This window comes from Phycodurus eques, chromosome 2 (assembly GCF_024500275.1).
Source record: "Phycodurus eques isolate BA_2022a chromosome 2, UOR_Pequ_1.1, whole genome shotgun sequence".
NCBI lineage: Eukaryota > Metazoa > Chordata > Actinopteri > Syngnathiformes > Syngnathidae > Phycodurus > Phycodurus eques.
Genome location: NC_084526.1, coordinates 26,939,585 through 26,960,332, shown reverse-complemented (window position 1 = coordinate 26,960,332; position 20,748 = coordinate 26,939,585). Strand labels below are relative to the sequence as shown.

The 20,748-nt window shown below is 41.1% G+C and overlaps 1 protein-coding gene across 1 annotated transcript; it reads left to right on the top strand.

Annotated features, from left to right (window-relative positions):
• Window positions 1-109: 109 nt before the first annotated feature.
• Window positions 110-20,536, top strand: nae1 (nedd8 activating enzyme E1 subunit 1). The gene is made up of 21 exons (XM_061670156.1): window positions 110-163; window positions 463-526; window positions 2,313-2,416; window positions 2,494-2,554; window positions 2,647-2,677; window positions 2,807-2,878; window positions 5,374-5,453; window positions 5,752-5,861; window positions 9,357-9,466; window positions 9,540-9,602; window positions 9,682-9,745; window positions 9,843-9,934; window positions 10,079-10,138; window positions 10,233-10,366; window positions 11,058-11,133; window positions 16,508-16,547; window positions 17,377-17,463; window positions 18,597-18,689; window positions 18,804-18,918; window positions 19,032-19,081; window positions 19,163-20,536. Exons 2-21 carry the CDS (start codon window positions 477-479, stop codon window positions 19,270-19,272), a joined length of 1,602 nt encoding a protein of 533 aa, XP_061526140.1. The 5' UTR covers window positions 110-163; window positions 463-476; the 3' UTR covers window positions 19,273-20,536.
• Window positions 20,537-20,748: the final 212 nt, after the last annotated feature.

The window sequence follows — 20,748 nt, the reverse complement described above, 5'->3', positions numbered from 1 at the left end:
GTCACCCGTGCACTTCCAGTATTGTTTACAAGGCACACTCTAGTACATTTTCTGTGACATATTACATTTGTGCACGTGCGTGCGTGCGTGTGTGTGCGTGTGTGTGCGTGCGTGTGTGTGTGTGTAGTGTTACAGATTTGAGGTTTGGGGAAAAATTGCTATGGTGTGTATGGTGCGATTTAATTCTCAAAGATAAAATGCATCTAATCCAGACTGCTTGTTTTGGACTATATTACCCAGCTCCTCCTACAGTCCAGTCAGTTCCCTATATTTTTCATCAATGCTTTTTACCTTATTATTTTGCAATTATATCTGTGTTTTATTAAATTGTTGAATTAAGTATTCTTTTTAATCAAGTAACTAGCCGTGAGGTTTCCTGTGCTGAAAATGCGATTATGAATCGCCTTGCGTGGAAATCTGTGTCGAATCTAATGTTATGAACGCTTCTACGCTTTTACCTAGCACTGACAGATGCCATGGCAGCCACTAAAGCAGCCAAAGAACAGAAATACGACAGGCAGCTCAGGTAATTGATCTTCGAATTTTGTCGGAATGGTCGTAACATTATCCCGCAGTTATCGCAATTTGTAGTTTAATGTCCACAAAAAGCAAGGGTGAGACAGCAGCGCGGACAAGAAGGCGCTAGCATTAGCCGCTTCGCTACGTGCTGCCTCGACTAACAACAGTAGGATAGGAGCCATATGAGATGAATTAATGTTTCTTGTGTTTGCGTTCCCACTATTTCGCGAGGTTGATTCGTGTTAGCATGATACATACATATACGTATATAATGCGTGTTTATTACAACTAGTTGTATACTTCTCCTTTCACCTGCTAACTCAGACGTTATTTGGGTCAGGATTCTTCATCAGAATCATCTGCCAGGTAACATAATATACATCAAGTATCTATAGTAGTGGTTTTCAAAGGTTTTACACTGTGCCTGTATTACAGTCCCAAACAGAACATGGATAAATCATTACTACTGACTGCAATTATCGCACTTTATTTTCATTTTATTTTCATTTGTTTCCCTATGCAGTCCTCTTTAAAGGAGTCAGGGCATTTTAACTTTGTACATACAGTATCTTCATATGTCTATACTAGACATCTCTCTCTCTCTCTCTCTCTCAGGGTTTAGACAGACAGATAGATTTGTGAGCTTTGCTATCTTCATAACTAAGTTAGTAAAACCTTTGCACATGACTCTGTATTAATGAGTGAGTGAATAATGAGACAAATTAAGCAGGCAATTAGCAGTTAGCTCTCTCTCTCTCTCTCTCTCTCTCTCTCTCTCTCTCTCTCTCTCTCTCATATGCAGGAAGAGATTGGAAAAAGGCAACTTTCCACCATTAAAACATGCACTTGCGCAAGTGCGACAAGATGAAATTTTTAATCTTACAAGCTGTAAAAAAGGTTTCATATGCAACCAATTTTGGTTGCAGTCTTGAGCCCTGCCCTCTGACAAAACCCCTGACCCCAGCCTGGCCTCCTAGTAAAATTGATCTAAAACCACTATTGTTTTAAACTGGGGTCCACGAACTGAGCATAATTTGTGGTACGTTATTATGTCATAGCATTAAAAAAAAGTCCATATCTACTTATGGGGACCAGCGAGCCACTAAAACAAACAAATAACTCCTTCCTACATTAGCTTTGATAAGATTGTGAAGTCCTGTTTCACCCCCCTAAACAAAATACATATTTTTCAAGATGCAGTTGTCTTATTTTTTAGAGAATAAAATCATATTTTCTAGAATATAGATATGTTTTTAAGGTTCCATCCATCCATTTTACTTAGTTATGTTAAATCGGCATTAGGATTATGAAGGGCTCATTGGAAAAAAAATCGCTAAGCTGTGAGGGGTCCCTTGACCCAAAAACTTTGAGAGCTGTAACTATAAAAAATAAACTTAAAAAATATATAGTGTGCAGTAATACTGACCAACAACAAAGCTGTACGAATGATGCAAAGTCACAGAGCAACAACGATGAGTACAGTAGTAATGGCACCAAAGGGAAGTGCAAAATGGCAAAGTTGCGCACATTCATTCCTAAACATTGTTCGTAGCGCATACCAGAGGGAACGAGATGAAAAAGGTGATATCTGTGATGGGATGAATCCAAAGGAATTTTGCCCTTCCTTTTCTAATTAAGTTCTTGCAGTTTGCAAAGTCCTCAAGTGTGGGTAGGGTAGTAGGTGACTGATGATCCTTTCAGCAGTCCTAACTGTCCATTGCAGTCTAATTTTGTCCTTCTCTATAGTAATACCAACCAAGCCAAATTGTGAACACATACTTGTGTGCTTTCAGGTTGTGGGGGGACCATGGTCAAGAAGCTCTTGAGAATGCCCACGTTTGCCTGATCAATGCTACAGCAACTGGGACAGAGATACTGAAAAACCTTGTGCTTCCTGGTAAAATGTTTTCAGCATTATTCCATTAGGAAATATTGATGTTTTCATTAATAGAATAACCCAAATGTCTTCATCAGGTATTGGAGCGTTCACTATAGTTGATGGGCACACAGTTTCAGGGGAAGATGTAGGACACAAGTAAGGCACATTTTATTTTTTTGGTCTTATGATATTATAACTATTTCTTTTTGGCTGTTAATTTTTGGGGATTTTCTTTTCTTGCTGTGCAGCTTTTTCCTTAGCCAAAACAGCATTGGAAAGGTATATTCATGTGTGTCATTTAAGTGTATACACAAATTCCCCTTGTTGAATCATTTGATTTACAGTACTTTAATTTTGTTTATGCTTACAATATGTCAGTGGACTGTGACCCGAGTGTTTATGTTGCAGAACAGAGCACAGGCTGCCACCGAGCTGCTCCAAGAACTGAACACTGATGTATCGGGTAATTTTGTTGAGGAGGTTAGTGTTGTTCGTCATTATTTGTTAGCTGTGTGACACACACCTATGGATGTGAACATGGACAGCACATTATGGCACAAAGCTGAATTAATGTATAGGAAGAAATATTATAGGAAATGTTACAGGAAATTGGATACTGCCTCTGAACAAGGCTTTCTTTGCTTTAGTCCAAAAATTCAAGTCAACTCATAAGCACAGGAACACTCAGGAACTCACTCACAGGAACAAGGGCACTGTTGTTTGTGCCTATGCACCAAACCGCAGTTCAGAGGACCCACCCTTTTGGAGTCCTTGAGGGGGTGCTGGATAGCACTCCCGCTGGGGACTCCCTCGTTCGGCTGTCAGACTTCAACGCTCACATGGGCAGTGACAGTGAGACCGAGAGGGGCGTAATTGGGAGGAATGGCCCCCTCGACCAGACCCTGAGTGGTGTTCTGTTATTGGACATTTGTGCTTGTCATGGCTTGTCCATAACGAACACCATGTTCAGACATAAGGGTGTCCAAATGTGCACTTGGCACCAGGACACCCAAGGCTGCAGTTCAATTATCGACTTTGTGGTCATGTCAACGGACTTGCGGCCAATGTCTTGGACACTCTAGTGTAGAGAGAGGAGGAGCTGTCAACTGATCACCACCTGGTGGTGAGTTGGCTCCGATGCTGGGGGAAGATGCTGGTCCGAGCTGACAGACCCACACGTATTGTGAGAGTCTGTTAGGAATGTCTGACAGTCTCCTGTCAGAAGAAGCTTCAACTCCCACTTCAGACAGAACTTCGGCCACGTCCTGGAGGAGGCGAGGGAAATTGAGTCTGTGTCCATTGTTGAGGCGGCTGACTGGAGCTGTGGCCGTACGGTTGTCGGTGCCTGTCCTGGCGGCAATCCACGAACCCACTGGTGGATACCAGCAGTAAGGCATGCCGTCAAGTTGAAGGAGGAGTTGTAAGGTTTTTTGGCCTGTGGGACTCAGGAGGTAGCTGATGGGTACAGGCTGGCCAACCGGAACATAGCTTTGGTGGTCGCTGACCATTCTACATGTGTTTTGTGTACTTGGAAAAGGCGTTGGACCGTGTCCCTCGTGGAGTCCTGTGGAGGCTGCTCTGGGAGTATGGGGTCCCAGACTCCCTGATACGAGCTGTTCGGTCCCTGTACGACCAGTGTCAGAGGTTACTTCTCATTGCCAGCAGTAAGTCGGATTCATTTCCAGTGAGCTTAAGCATGTGCCCCTGCTACCTGACCTCGGATAAGCAGAAGGAAATGGATGGATGAAGCAGCTTGTGTAATATGTTACAATTTGAAATGTTGACATTTTATTTGAAGAGAGGGAAGTACAGTATGTCATGATTTATTTTTGCATTGATTTCTGTATTTATACTGTATGGAGTGGACCTATTTTATAATTTCATTTTTGGGACTAATGTCATGTATTAGGGAGGGATATGTTGTAACGTGGAGTCGGATTTGTTATTTTTTTCTCTTTATTTCATCTGATGTTCTTTTACCCACAACTTTGGACTTGAGATAAACATTTACTAATACACCTCTCGAGAGTGCTACCGTTACAATGTGCTTAAATAAGTTGACGGATCAACTCTTTGAAAGTAAAGCGGCGACGCCGGGTGGGATGCGACTTCTTAAAGCGGAGGTCCACTAGCAGCCAATCCCGGCCCGTGGGTCTGCGTTTACTGGGGACGCAGGCCGGCGTGAACAAAAAGGCGATTCTTGCCCAATCGATTGCCACGGGACGCTCATACCGGCGTAGCGGCTACGCCGTAGCCTTGTGTTGGATTTATCTTACCCAACATTATAATGAATAGACACAAAAGGAATGAAGACGCTGGTCTCTTTTTCTCATGAGGAGGGCGCATGGGAGATCGTTCAGGTTACAGCCTCTCAACACGCTCTAAACAATCTCTCCCGTCGCTCCTGCATTTATTTGAAAATAGGGAGGTTTCTAAGTTTAGAAGACACAACACACTAAGGGGAGGGTTTCAAGGTGAAAACATGACACCAACACCTGCCACGTCCCGGCCACGTCCTTCTCTCTGATGATTCCTGCTGAGTCATCTTCTTGAAGGCGAGACATCTTTCTTTCTAAAAATTGTCCATAATACTCATGCAAGCTAAGCAAATAAATGATAACTTCTACAATATATCTAACATCTTGGGATCGACTCGGGGCACAAAGTTGTAATGCTTCTGCATCTTTCCCAGCAGAGCCACTTGGTCACATGGGTTACATGTTCAATCAGATGCATTTATTCTCCTAATAAGGAAGTGGAGCTGTAGCAACCTGGCTAAGCGGCGTGGCTGCGCGTATAGCTGGCCCAGAACTAAATTTTAAGTACAACAGCTCATTATTTCATACAGAGACAAGCACTTTTAATTTCGTAATATCGTGAAGATTGTTACATCCCTAATGTTAAGGTTTGTTTGTTTGTTTGTTTTTAAATACAAAGACAGTTGTGCTTTCTCTCGTGTTGTCCTTTTTTTTCAGAGTCCTGACATGCTATTGGACAACAATCCAGATTTTTTCCATAGATTTACCATTGTTATTGGTGTGCAGTTGCCTGAAAGGTATGGAATATAGTAACTGTTTACCGTCACTGTCACAGTTACTGCCATTAAAGCTAATAAAAAATTGTACAAGACCAACAAATTGAATTTATGACCATAAAACAAATGTATTGCTCCACTGTAATATTATTACTTGTTGTCCATTTTATGAATGAATCTCTTTGAAACATGCTGCAGGCAGTGCCTAAAAAATGTCATTGTGCTTTCATTTTATTTTTGGGTGGGCTTGGGGGGCTGGTCAGATCCTTTTTTGACTAAATAAAAATGTTTTCCTTTTTCCTCCTCTGAAATTAAATAGCACAAGTTTGAGGCTAGGGTCCGTTCTGTGGAGTGCCTCAGTACCATTCCTGCTTTGTAAAACGTATGGCCTCATTGGCTACATGAGGCTTGTTGTGCAAGAGCACACAGGTTAGTAGCATTTGATTTACATGCATGAGGGTCTTGAGCCTGTCTTCAAAAACAGGCTCAAGATCCACCTTTTTAATTTAGCTTTTAACTAATATTTATTTATCTAACTTTATTTTATTTCCATTGTCATTAACATTTACTGTAGTTATCCTTATGCTGCTTTTATATTATATTTTTAGGTCTTATATTTTTATCATTTTAGTCTATATATTTTTAGGTTTGATGAATATCTTTTAGTGATATTTTACTGTTTCCACTGTTTACTAAGAGGGAGCCCTCTGCACTGGGAGCTGTGGTGAATTGTGGTCCTGGTGCAGACGGCTCCTTGAGATGGTGTTTCCTTACCTGGATACTCTGTGCTCAGCCTCAGGTTATTAGGTCAACACGGTATTATTTTGAACCTGTATGTGTCCTGTTGACAAGTGGCGGGTTGGGTTGATGATCCATCCATCCATTTTCTGAGCCACTTCTCCTCACTAGGGTCGCAGGCGTGCTGGAGCCTATCCCAGCTATCATCGGGCAGGAGGCGGGGTACACCCTGAACTGGTTGCCAGCCAATCGCAGGGCACAAACAAACAAACAAACAACCATTCGCACTCAGAGTCACACCTACGGGCAATTTAGAGTCTTTAATTAATGCATGTTTTTGGGATGTGGGAGGAAACCGGAGTGCCCGGAGAGAAAACCCACGCAGGCACGGGGAGAACATGCAAACTCCACACAGGCGGGGCTGGGGATTGAACCCGGGTCCTCAGAACTGTGAGTCTGTGTGTGTGTGTGTGTGTGTGTCTGTCTGTCTCTCTCTCTCTCTCTCTCTCTCTGTCTCTCTCTCTCTCTCTCTCTCTCTCTCTCTCTCTCTCTCTCTCTCTCTCTCTCTCTCTCTCTCTCTCTCTCTCTCTCTCTCTCTCTCTCTCTCATTGTGCCTTATCCATCATATGGAGGGTATATATATATACATACACACACACCCTTTCCAAAAAAAAATTATATCATGGAAAATAATAAGTTAAACATTCATAGATTATTGAGTCAAACAATTTCAAGTGTTATTTGTTTATTTTTTACATAATTTGGGCTTGAAATCTGCATCTCCATACAGATCCTCAGCAGAAGTAATCATGAAGTCCTCTAAAACATTCTGGAAGACTGTTGCGGTGGCCTTGGATTTAAGAAAGCAGAATTTACCAACACCTGCACTGGACATTGCACCCAAATCATGACTGACTGGATATTTCACACTGGACCTCAAGCAGCTTGGGGTCTGTGCTTCACCCTTCTTCCTCCAAACCCTTGGACCTTGATTCCCGAATGAAAGGCACACTTTCATGGGAAAAGTGGACCTTGGACCACTGACCAACAGTCACATTAAATCAATCATGGTACTTTGAAAACTATATGTTAATCTTCAACACTTGTTTAATCCCTTTGCTTGAATCACTATCTGGATGCCCCGTGGCATTGAGGCAATCAGCCTGTGGCATTGCCTGGGAGTTATGGAAGCCCAGATTTCCTTGACGCGATTGTTATTATGGAATTAGAGAAATAAATAAAATTTTCCATGATATTCTAGCCCTGCGATTGCCTGGCGACCAGTTCGGGTTGTACCCCGCCTCTCGCCCGAAGATAGCTGGGATAGGCTCCAGCACATCCACCGACATGCCTTCCCATGAGGGAGCAGAGTCTGGGTTCTCTGAGGCGGGCTCTGCTATCTCTGGGGTTGAGGTCACCGAGGTGGTTAAAAAGCTCCTCGGTGGAAAGGCCCCGGGGGTGGATGAGATTCGGCCGGAGTTCCTCAAGGCTCTTGATGTTGTAGGGCTGTCCTGGTTGACACGCCTCTGCAATATCGCATGGACATCGGGGACAGTGCCTCTGGATTGGCCGACTGGGGTGGTGGTCCGCCTTTTTAAGAAAGGGGACCGGAGGGTGTGTTCCAACTACAGGGGGATCACACTCCTCAGCCTCCCTGCTAAGGTCTATTCAGGGGTGCTTGAGAGGAGGGTCCGTCGGGAAGTTGAATCAGTGTGGTTTTCGTCCTGGCCGTGGAACAGTGGACCAGCTCTACAACCTTGACAGGGTCCTCGAGGGTGCATGGGAGTTCGCCCAACCAGTCTACATGTGTTTTGTGGACTTGGAGAAGGCGTTCGACCGTGTCCCTCAGGGGGTCCTGTGGGGGGTGCTTCGGGAGTATGGGGTACCGAACCCCTGATACGGGCTGTTCGGTCCCTGTACGACTGGAGTCAGAGTTTGGTCCGCATATCTGACAGTAAGTCGGACTCGTTTCCGGTGAGGGTTGGACTCCGCCAAGGCTGCCGTTTGTCACCGATTCTGTTCATGACCTTTCTGGACAGAATTTCTAGTCGCAGCCAAGGCGTAGAGGGGGTCCGGTTTGGTGGCCTCAGTATTGCATCTCTGCTTTTTGCAGATTATGTGGTTCTGTTGGCTTCATCAAACCATGACCTCCAACTCTCACTGGAGCAGTTCGCAGCTGAGTGTGAAGCGGCTTGAATGAGAATCAGCACCTCTAAATCTGAGACCATGGTCCTCAGTCGGAAAATGGTGACATGCCCTCTCCAGGTCGGGGATGAGATCCTGCCCCAAGTGGAGGAGTTCAAGTATCTTGGGGTCTTGTTCACGAGTGAGGGAAGAATGGAACGGGAGATCGACAGGCGGATCGGTGCAGCGTCTGCAGTGATGCGGACTTTGTATCGATCCGTTGAGGTAAAGAAGGAGCTAAGCCGAAAGGCGAACCTCTCGATTTACCGGTCGATCTACGTTCCTACCCTCACCTATGGTCACGAGCTGTGGATTGTGACCAAAAGAACAAGATCCCGCATACAAGCGGCCGAAATGAGTTTCCTCCGTAGGGTGTCCGGGCTCTCCCTTAGAGATAGGGTGAGAAGCTCGGTCATCCGGGAGGATCTCAGAGTAGAGCCGCTGCTCCTCCACATCGAGAGGAGCCAGATGAGGTGGCTGGGGCATCTGATTCGGATGCCTCCTGGACGCCTCCCTGGTGAGGTGTTCCGGGCAAGTCCCACTGGGAGGAGACCCCGGGGATGACCCAGGACACACTGGAGAGACTACATCCTTCGGCTGGCCTGGGAACGCCTCGGGATCCCCCCGGAAGAGCTGGATGAAGGGGCTGGGGAGAGGGAAGTCTGGGTGTCCCTGCTAAAGCTACTGCCCCCGCGTCCCGACCCGGATAAGCGGTAGAAAATGGATGGATGGATGGGCTCCAGCACGCCCTTGTGAGGATAATGCGGTACAGAAAATGGATGGATGGATGATATTCACATTTTTGGGAAAGGGGTGTGTGTATGTGTATATATATATATATATATATATATATATATGTATATATTTGTGTGTATATATGTATATAGATGTAGATGTAGTTCAGAGACATTGAGTACATAATTGACATAAGATGAGTGACATCATCCACTGTAAGCGTTGTACTTCATAACTCCTATAGTTACATTTGACATATCTCTACAGTTATAGAGTCACACCCAGACAATGCTTTGGAGGACCTGAGGTTAGACCAGCCCTTTGCTGAATTCAAGAAGCATATTAATTCCTACAACCTTGAGAGCATGGACAAAAAGGTGCTTATTTTGTATGACAGCACTTATTTTTGGTTTCACTCAGATGATAGTCTTGTTCATATTTACTTTTTAGGACCATAGTCACACACCTTGGATTGTCATCATTGCCAAATGTCTGGAAAAATGGCTCAGTGAGGTATAGTACAATTAATCAACAACACAGATATTTGTATTAATTTGTAATGATGTGCAATTACATGTATTGGACTTTTTAGCAAGACTCCCAGCTTCCCAAAAATTACAAAGAGAAAGAGGCCTTCAGACAGTTTATTCGGGAAGGTATCTGTGTGGAGTCTTTTACTTAGTTCAATCCCCCAGCTCTGCAGCCCCTACACATATGCAAAGTTACTTGTTGTCATTCTGTGTTTTACTTCAGGGATCCTGAAGAATGAGAATGGTGTCCTCGAGGATGAAGAAAACTTTGAGGAAGCGATTAAGAATGTCAATACTGCTTTAAATCCAACAAAGGTGCCAACTTAAACCACACAATATATCAAATCATACTTTTTAAAATTGCTAATTACCCTCAATAAATAAATAATAATGATGTCAGTTTTCTGTAGGAACAGTAAACTACAGAACTAAATATACAGATACTGCTTATTCTTTCAGATACCCAGTGTTATCAAAGACCTCTTCAATGATGATCAATGTAACAACATAATGTCACAGGTTTTAGATATTTCTCTTGCTCTTCATTATATTATACAGATATTTAAGTGTAAAAATGTCATGTGCAACCCAATCTGCTGTTATTTGTTAACAGACTACGCCCTTCTGGGTGATGCTGCGAGCTGTAAAGGAGTTTGTACACAATGAAGGCTGTGGCAGCCTACCTGTGCGGGGGACCATCCCAGATATGATTGCAGACTCCCAGAAGTTTAGCAACCTTCAGAATGTGTAAGAAAATGAATATACAGGTGCATCTCAATAAATTTGAATTACAAAACTTTGTAGTTCCGTAGTTCAATTTTAAAAACTCGTATATAGATTCACTTCACAGAGTAAACCATTTTATGATTGTGTTATTAATTTGATGATTTTTGCTTACAAAAAAACCCTTCATTTTACCCTCTCCAAGAAATTTAAATGTCATGTAAAAAAAGTTAAAAAGATTTTAATATGGAAGTGAAGTTGAACTTGGCCTTCTGAAAAGTATTTTCCCGTGTCAAATGAATCTGTATCATTTTAGTTTCACTTTTGGAATTCCAGTGCTGAAATAACTCTGCTATAGTACAGTATACAGAGCAGTATGATATTATATATGATATTACTATAGATTTTAATTTTGATGGAATGACTAAACTTTTTTTCTTTTTTTTTTGCAATTTCGTTGACGACCAATTGTTTCCTGTTTCGTCTTTATATTCAGTTTTGTTTTGTTTTCTGGACAGAATACAAAATTCCTTATCCAGTAAAACAGAAACCTCTACTGGCCGCTGATCCTAATAAATAAAGTTGACAGCACTTTTAAGTTGTGAAAACCTAATTGGCCAATAACTACGATCCAACAATTCATGTTTTGTATTATTATTATTATTATTATTATATGGGAGTGTGTGCTACAGTTGAAGTTAATGTTTCTTGACAGTTACAGGGAAAAGGCCCTGCAGGATGCAGCATCTGTTGGCAGATATGTTGAAAGTCTGGTACAGTCTGTTGGAAAGGTATGGTGTCATCCTGTGTGAAAACACTACAGTAAAACAGTTAAACAATAATAGTAGGCATTATTCTCAGTAAACCATAAAAACTGCAAGGGAAAAAATAACATTGCTGGGATTCCATTCACTTTCATCTCACTGCTGTTTGCACTGGAGTAACATTCCTCTTCTGAAACAGCCTTGGTATAATACATTACATCAAAATGAATTCCCCTTGTTTGCTTTTGCTGCCATGTCAAATATAAATATCAACTGCAGAAAGGTTATACATGGTGTTCCAGATTGTTAGGCATATGATGTTTTTGTTCATTGTTGTTAATAGTCAATAAAATTTAAAGTACTTTTTTTTTTAAAAACATCAACAATTATATTACTTTCGATAATAATGAGGATTTGATTGAACCATACCTATTGGGGGGCTAAATGATGGTTCAATTTATTATGCACCACAAAAATCTAGGTTGTTGAGAACAGCCGGAAAACTCCCGGTAATAATCAAACCTTTCAGAGCTTGAGATCAGTGACCCAAATTGACAGGAGAAACAGCATGTAAAAACTTTCCCAGAAAAAAAGCTAAGTTCAAATGTTTATTGATTTAATCGTCGATGGATAACAATTTGGAGCATAGTGTAATGTTGATCAGAGCATGTAGCTAATCCTGATCATGAAAAAACATATCGGTTCACCATAAATTAGCACTGTTTTTTACCTTTGAATGCTGCAAGTAATACTTTACATGCTTCTGTCCACAGCCAATTACAACATACTATATGTATATGTAACCTTTGGGGAACACAGTTGTACTTTCTGGGTACAGTGGACCCTTGCTATTCGCAGGGTATAGGGACACACGCAGCATATTATATATGCCAGCAAGCTGCTGGCAGACGCCGTTTTCTCCGTAGATGCACACTACTGGGACATAGGAAACCTTAACTGTTTATTACTTCCGCTAGACTGCAAGCTAACGACCTAGCGAGGTAAGGGCTTGAGCAAAAATGCTCACCTGACCACGGTGACATCGTTATAACGTCAGCGTTCGGGGTTGTGTGTGTGTGTGTGTGTGTGTGTGCGCCACATAACACACAAACACGGGAAAGTTAACTTTCTAAATCATAACTCAACGGCACACATTATCAATATTCAGGCAGTAGTTGGATTCAGGGAACAAATTTTCAGCGTTATTTGATTGACAGGTAAAGGTCTCACATCACAATCCCACTGCTTGAGGGCGGACCTTATTTAATATTTTATTTTTACTTTATTTAGCAAGGTAAACGCTTATTGGGAGATAAAAACTCTTTTTCAAAAGTCAAGAGACAGCACAAACTGTACAGGCAGCAGAAATGATACACTACATAACAATACAACATTCATACAATAAATAAAGACTAAAAAAAAACTGAATGTATGGCATCAGACTTAAAAACAGTGACAAAGCCCAAATGTTAGCGAATACATACATGGTGTTTTTATTTTTTTTATTTTTTATTATTCATTCAAAAGACATTTTTTGGGTCTCTTTAGTGGGTTAATGACTGTACTTACAGTCCCCACCGAGAGTATTAGAACGGCAAGGTCAATTTCTTTGTTTTTGTTGTATACTGAAGACATTTGGGTTTCAGATCAAAAGATGAATATGAAACAAAAGTTAATAATTCCAGCTTTTATTTCATGGTATTTACATCTAGATGTGTTAGACAACTCAAGTCAGAGCACCTTTTGTTTGAAGCCACCCACTTTTCAAGTGAGCAAAGGTATTGGGACAGACATTATTAAATTAACTTCAAGTGAATAACATTTAATATTTGGTGGCATAGCCTTTACTTGCAATAACTGCAATCAAGCCTGGGACTCATTGTCTTCACTATACTGTTGCATTCTTCATTTGAAATGCTTTTCCAGGCCTTTACTGCAGCCTCTTTCAGTTCTTGTTATTTTCTGGGGGTTTCTCACTTCAGTCTCCATAAAATGCATGCTCTATTGGGTTAAGGTCCAGTAAATGACTTGGCCAGCCTCAGACCTTCCACGACCACCAGTCTCCTCTTCAGGAGGTAAAATGCATGCTCATTGTGTTAAGGTCCGGTGATTGACTTGCCCACTCTAAGACCTTCCACTTTTTTCCCCTGGTGAAGACCTTTGTTGTGTTGGCAGTGTGTTTTGGGTCATTGTCTTGTTGTATGATGAAGCTTCTCCGGATTAGTTTGGATGCATTTTTCTGTACATTTCCAGACAAAATGGTTGTGTAGACTTCAGAATTAATTCTGCTGCTACCATCATGAGTTACATCATTAATAAAGACAAGTGAGTCCGTTCCGGAAGGAGCCAAGCCATGACATTACTTTCACATATCAGCTTGTGTGTTTTGGATCACAAGCAGATCCTTTCTTTCTCCATACTTTGGCCTTTCCATCACTTTGGTAGAGGTTAATCTTGGTTCCATAAAACTTTGTTCCAAAACCTTTGTGGCTCATCTCTATACTACTTTGCAAAATCCAATCTGGTCTTCCGATTCTCTTTGCTGATGAGTGGTTTGCATCTTGTGGTATGGCCTCTTCTCTCGAAGTCCTCTTCCAAGGGTGGATTGTGGTACCTTCACCCGTGCCCTGTGAAGATTGGCAGTGATGTCACTGACTGTTGTCTTTGGGTGTTTCTTCACAGCTCTCACAATGTTTCTGTCATCAACTGCTGTTCATGCTCTTGGACAACCTGTTCAATGTCTGTTGCTCAGTACACCAGTATTTTCTTTCTTTTCCAGCACATTCCAAATTGTTGTATTGGCTATCCCCACTGTTTGTGCAATAGCTCTGATCGATTTTCCTTCTTCTCTGAACTTCAAAATGGTTTTCTTTTCTCCCATAGACAGCACTCTGGTCTTCGTTTGCTTAACAGCAAATGCAGTTTTCACAGGTGAAACCCAAAGCCAAAAACAAGCACTATCTAATCAGTCACATGTTCCAATACCTTTGCTCACTTGAAAAGTGGGTGGCTTCAAAAAAAATGAAAAAGGTGCTCTGTTCTGAGTTAACACATCTAGATGTAAATACCATGAAATAAAAGCTGGAATTCTGAACTTTTGTCTCATATTCATCTTTTGATCTGAAACCCAAATGTCTTCAGTATACAACAAAAACAAAGAAATTGACCTTGTTGTTCTCATACCTTTGGAGGGGACTGTGTGTGTGTGTGGGGGGGGGTCTAACAAATATATATATATATATATAATTAGAATATCAAAAAAGTTTATTTATTTCAGTAATTCCATTCAAAAAGTGAAACTTGTATATTGTATTCATTCATTACACACAGACTGATATATTTCAAATGTTTCTTTTAATTTTGATGATTATAACTGACAACTAATTAAAATCCCAAATTCAGTATCTTACAAAATCAGAGTACTACTTAAGACCAATACAAAAAAATATTTCTAGAAATGTTGGCCAACTGAAATGTATGAACATGAAAACTATGAGTATGTATAGCACTCAACACTTAGTTGGGGCTCCTTTTTGCAATTTTTGCAGATTTATTAAAAAACAAAACTGAAATATCACACAGCCATAAGTATTCAGACCATTTGCTGTGACACTCATATATTTAACTCGGGTGCTGTCCATTTCTTCTGATCATCCTTGAGATAGTTCTACACCTTCTGAGAGTCCAGCTGTGTTTGATTATACTGATTGGACATGATTAGGTAAGCCACACACCTGTCTATATAAGATCTTACAGCTCACAGTGCACGTCAGAGCAAATGAGAATCATGAGTTCAAAGGAACTGCCTGAAGAGCTCAGAGACAGAATTGTGGCAAGGCACAGATCTGGCCCAGGTTACAAAAAAAATTCTGCTGCACTTTAGGTTCCTAAGAGCACAGTGGCCACCATAATCCTTGAATGAAGATGTTTGGGACGATCAGAACCCTTCCTAGAGCTGGCCGTCCAGCTAACTGAGCAATTGGAGGAGAAGAGCCTTGGTGAGAGACGTAAAGAAGAACCCAAAGGTCTCTGTGGCTGAGCTCCAGTGATGCAGTCAGGGGATGGGAGAAAGTTTTAGAAAGTCAACCATCATTGCAGCCCTCCACCAGTCGGGCTTTATGGCAGAGTGGCCAGACGGAGGCCTCTCCTCAGTGCAAGACACATGAAAGCCCGCATGGAGTTTTCTTAAAAAAAAAAAAACACCTGAAGGACTCCAAGGATAGTGAGAAATAAGATTCTCTGGTCTGATGAGACCAAGATAGAACTTTTTGGCCTTAATTCTAAGCAGTATGTGTGGAGAAAACCTGGCACTGCTCAACACCTGTCCAATACAGTCCCAACAGTGAAGCATGGTGGTGGCAGCATCATGCTGTGGGGGTGTTTTTCAGCTGCAGGGACAAGACGACTGGGTCCAATCGAAGGAAAGATGAATGCGTCCAAGTCCAGGGATATCCTGGACAAAAACCTTCTCCAGACTGCTCAGGACCTCAGACTGCGCCCAAGGTTCACCTTCAAACGAGACAATGACCCTAAGCACACAGCTAAAATAACAAAGGAGTGGCTTCAGAACAACAAACAAATTTTCTTGAATGACCCAGCCAGAGCCCTGACTTAAACCCAATTGAGTATATCTGGAGTGACCTGAAAATGGCTGTCCACCAACGTTCACCATCCAACCTGACCGAACTGGAGAGGATCTGCAAGGAGGAATGGCAGAGGATCCCCAAATCGAGGTGTGAAAAACCTGTTGCATCATTCCCAAAAAGTCTCATGGCTCTATTAGCTCAAAAGGGTGCTTCTACTAAACACTGAGCAAAGGGTCTGAATACTTGATAATTCAGTTTTTCTTTTTTAATAAATCTGAAAAAAATTCAACGATTGGTTTTTTTTTCTGTCAATATGGGGTGCTGTGTGTACATTAATGAGGGAAAAAATGAACTTAAATGATTTTAGCAAATTACTGCAATATAACAAGGAGTGAAAAATTTAAGGGGGTCTGAATACTTTCCATACCCACTGTATGTATATATATATATATATGTGTGTGTAGATTTAATTTTATTTTTTAATAAACTCAACAAATTCTTCATTAAACGGAGACAAACCACCATTCAGTGTTTTCGGGGGTTGGTTCCCCCCCAAAAAAAGAAAAAATTGGGAAAAAGTCCGCAGATGAGTGAATCTGTGGGTGCGGAACTGTGTGTATGTGGGGTCCACTGTTTCCTCCCACAGGAACGGTAAAAAATAAGCAGTAAAAAAAAGTATAAGCAGTAAAAAAATATATATATATATTAATGAATGGATGGTCCTGTTGAGCATTAACAGCTTTTATTGTATAATACGTTTGATTGAAACTTCATTTGATGCCTTGTATTTTTTTTTTTTTTTTTATCCCCAACAGGCACCTGAAAGTATCTCTGAAAAAGAAATCAGACTCTTCTGTAAGCAGCACTCACATTTGAGATCCAATATGTGTATTGGTTTTGCTGTGTTACTATGTTTACTATGGTTTACTACATTAAACTAAATATTCTGTCCAAGCAATGCACACTGTCAAATGCTGTAGTGCATTTTGTCTCTTGTGTCCTGAGAAGTCTCTTGGGAATCATTCAGATGTTTTTTTTTGTTTTTTTTTCAAAAAGTAAGACAAGCCTTGATGTTCTTTTTGGTCAGCAATGGTTTTTGCCTTGTCACTCTGCCATGGATGCCATTTTTGCCCAGTCTCTTCTTTATTGTTGTGTTTAACACTGACCTTAACTGAGGCAAGGGAGGCCTGCAGTTCTTTAGAAGTTGTTCTGAGTTCCTTTGTGCCCCCCTGGATGAATCGTTGCTGTTCTCTTGGAGTAATCTTTGTAGGCTGGCCACTCCTGGGAAGGTTCACCACTGTTCAAGTTTTCTCCATGTGAGGTTAATGGTTCGCTAAAGCTTTAGAAGTGCCTTTTGTAACCCTTTCCAGACTGATAGATGTCATTTACTTTATGTCTCGACTGTTCTGGAATTTCTTTGGGATAGTGTAATTTTGTTGGAGCTTTTTTAGATCTTTTGTCAGGACGGAGTCTGTTGTGATTTCTTCATTGAACAGGTCTGGAGGTAATCAGGCTTGGGTGTGATAAGTGAAAATTAAATTAAACAAAGTGGGGAAACTATGCAAAAATATAAAAATTTGAGAAGGGGGCCAATACTCAGGGCACTCTGTTTTAATTGCGATTTGTGTCACTGACCACAGCAGATTGAATGTTTCTGACTGTTGCCATGTGTGTTGTTGTCTAGGCAAGAATGCATCCTTCCTACGGGTGGTGCGCTGCAGATCTCTAGCAGCAGAGTACGGCGTGGATTCAGTCAACAGAGATGAAATCAGTAAGTGGGAGACATGCACGCCACCTTTTCACACTGCACTAAAAGCCGGGCGCAGGATGCTGTCGACAAAGTTGCGTAACAATGCTCAAGGCGGGGGTTTGCACCGTCAACTCGGGAGCGGCATCACGTTGACATCAGACAGCATTACTAGTAGGAGAGGGACTGGAGGAATGATTTCAGAGCGCTAACAGCAATACACAGACATGAATAGAAGACTTACTTGATACGCAAGCATGCTGTAGGAGCCCAGCTAAGTGATGTGCTTATGTGGCTGCCACGTTGGTGGGTCCCATGCACGTTGAAAATAAATAAGAGGGTCATTTTTTTTTGTCAGTATCAAAACATGTGCTATCAATAAAGAACATCTGAAAAAGAGACAATATTCTTACCTATGAAAGGTTACTCCCAGTTCCCTTGTTGTAATTGTATCGTAATGTGTGCAGCCGTATGCAGCAGAGTGCACAGGCATTGTTGTTATTTTGCTATTCATACAACAACATCAACAAACATGGAATGTGCTGACACTTTGCCCCCACTAGCTTAATATTGCCTTAGTCACGCAGCTCCATATGGCGTGTGTCTTATCAAACTATTGTTTATATCTGTTACAGCCATAGACCCAACAAGCAGTAAAAGCATCCATGCTTCTTCCTTGTAGGCTGCTAAGCAACCTACTTCACAATCTTTTTCAATGATTGAAGACATAAAAACAAAGGAACAGACTTTGTTAAGAAAATGGTATGAGAGTGCCACTTTCCAAGGTGAAAGGCAACAGCAAAATTGACATTCATTTGCAGTAAATTTTCATTGAATTTAATTGTTTTCATTTTTTTTGTGTGTGAAATTCATGTTTTGTTTTTGAACACAATGATTTAGTGTGCAAATGATGCGTGGTTCATTTTGTGCACCAATAAAATATATAGTGCCCATTTTGGATTTGAAATAAACCATATTTTATTTTTGCAAGTATGAAGGGTTCCGTGAATGCAGGCATGAAACTTGCGGGTTTCAGTACCTCCAACCAGGTTAAGAGAACAACTGCCTTAGTGTCATATCTGATTTTAAGTAACTGTAGTGCATTGTTGTTTAGTATAAAGCATGGTCACACATTTACTATTAATGTTTCGCTGCAGGCTCATGCATGGACAATCCCGATAGCGAGATGGTCTTCTACCTCATGCTTCGAGCCGTCGACCGCTTCTACCAGCAGTACTCCCGCTACCCTGGTACTGTGCAGAATCAGGGCTGTAAAAAAAAAAACAACACATAATCTTGCCTTTTAAGTGATTTTTCTTGATGGTACAGAAAAAAATAGTGTCAGTTTTAAACATATTTGACAGGAGTGTATAACTATCAAGTTGAAGAAGACATCAGCAAGCTGAAGCTGTGTGTCACCAACCTGCTGCAGGAGTACAATCTCAACGGCAACATCAAGGATGATTATGTGCACGAGTTGTAAGTCCTAGTTACTGTTTTACAGTATATCTTTATTGGATGTTTGTCTTTTGGGTGAGCGGCATTAATTCACGTTTAGGTCATGTTTTCAAAAATTCTATTTTTATTTGCAGCTGTCGATACGGTGCAGCCGAGCCCCATACTGTTTCTGCATTTATGGGAGGTAATTTTAGAAGCTGACATGCATATTGTGTGCAGTGTATCCCACTGTCAATTGTTTTCCATTATTCTTGTATCTTTTAAGGTTCAGCTGCTCAAGAAGCCATAAAGATCATCAGCCACCAGTTTGTACCATTCAACAACACTTTCATCTACAACGCAATGTCACAGACTTCTGCTACTTTACAGCTGTGAGACTGGGGTGAGCTGTGAGGTACTCATTCTGAACTCATTCACAAAAACAGAGAGGATGGACATCCGGGGATTTGGGGTTGTTGCTCTTCAGGATGCTTTTTCAGTTTGAATATGGGCACTTAAATGTCAATTTGGTCAAACAAGTATTTGTAGTTGAAGAGGAGTAAATCTTGGGGCACCCATGGAAACACAGCAGATTACCTTAAAACTGCTTGATTACATATTTTACGAGTGTCACTTTACTGTCTACATCATATTTGTTTCTTACTCTGTCTAATAGAGAAAGGCGGACTTTTTCAAAGAAGAAATGATTTTTTTCCAATTTTAACCTAATATTTGCCTTGTCTTTTTTTGTGAACTGTTGCTTCAAAGTATGCTCGCTTATTATTCTTTACTGGGCATGGAGTAATTGGCTCTCAGTCACTCTTAAGAAGTTAAAGCATTTGAGAGTTGTCCTGCTTTTCAACAGTAGATGGCGCACGTCCATTCACTGTTTGGCATTCTGTTCAAACTCAAATGCAACTTCATTAGGTACACTTACACAACGTGATCCGAATAGCTTTGCCATAGAAGTAGAAGACGTGTTTTGTTTTATAGAGGTCATTGAGAAGTTACTATTGTTTTCCAGACTTCTGTGGAAAAGAGGCAAACAGGAAGCTTCTAGTTTTGCAGAACTAAAGTTATTTCTATAACGCTCCATTTCTTTATCTCATTGAGACATAGCTGAAATCATGTTTTTTAACTAGATACATGGTTGCTCTCATTTTCACTTATGGATATCTTAATGTAAGATATCTGTAACAGTAATCTACTGTCTGAATCAATTATGTTTTGGATAATAAAACATTATGTGGAATTATATGGTCTTTTGAGTATAACATTTTGCCAAACATAAATTATTATTATTGTGTGTGTGTGTGTGTGTGTGTGTGTTTCATTTTTACAAGTTTGCAAATTGTGTATAACATGAATTATGAAAAAAATCCAATCTGAATACTACTTCCTCTACAAACAAGAAACATTGGCATGTCCTGTGTTATTTTTACTTTAAGTTAAACTCAAGAATTAAAGCAATAACTTAGCAGCCCTCTTAGCTAGAATACATACTTTGACATTAATATAGGTCAATGCAAGACTAAGGTTACAGCTTATTGTATTTCAGTTAAGTTTTGACCTAAATGGCTGTTGCTTTTTTGTTATTTTCTGATCACAATCTCCTTTCTTGTCCGTATATTATCAAAATTTGAGTGCATAGACTGAACAGCAGGAGAAGCCAGTAGATCCCTGTTTGTGCTTGGGGGAAGGGGACATCCATCCATCCATCCATTTTCTGAGCCGCTTCTCCTCACTAGGGTCGCGGGAGTGCTGGAGCCTATCCCAGCTATCTTCGGGCAGGAGGCGGGGTACAACCTGGACTGGTTGCCAGCCAATCGCAGGGCACACATAAACAAACAACCATTCACACTCACATTCACT

Coding starts and splice junctions, on each gene's coding strand:
- nae1 (XM_061670156.1), top strand. CDS start 477: ATGGCAGCCACTAAAGCAGCCAAAGAACAGAAATACGACAGGCAGCTC. Junction 17,464..18,596: donor AGTCAACAGAGATGAAATCA/GTAAGTGGGAGA, acceptor GTTTCGCTGCAG/GCTCATGCATGGACAATCCC. Junction 18,919..19,031: donor GATGATTATGTGCACGAGTT/GTAAGTCCTAGT, acceptor TTTTATTTGCAG/CTGTCGATACGGTGCAGCCG.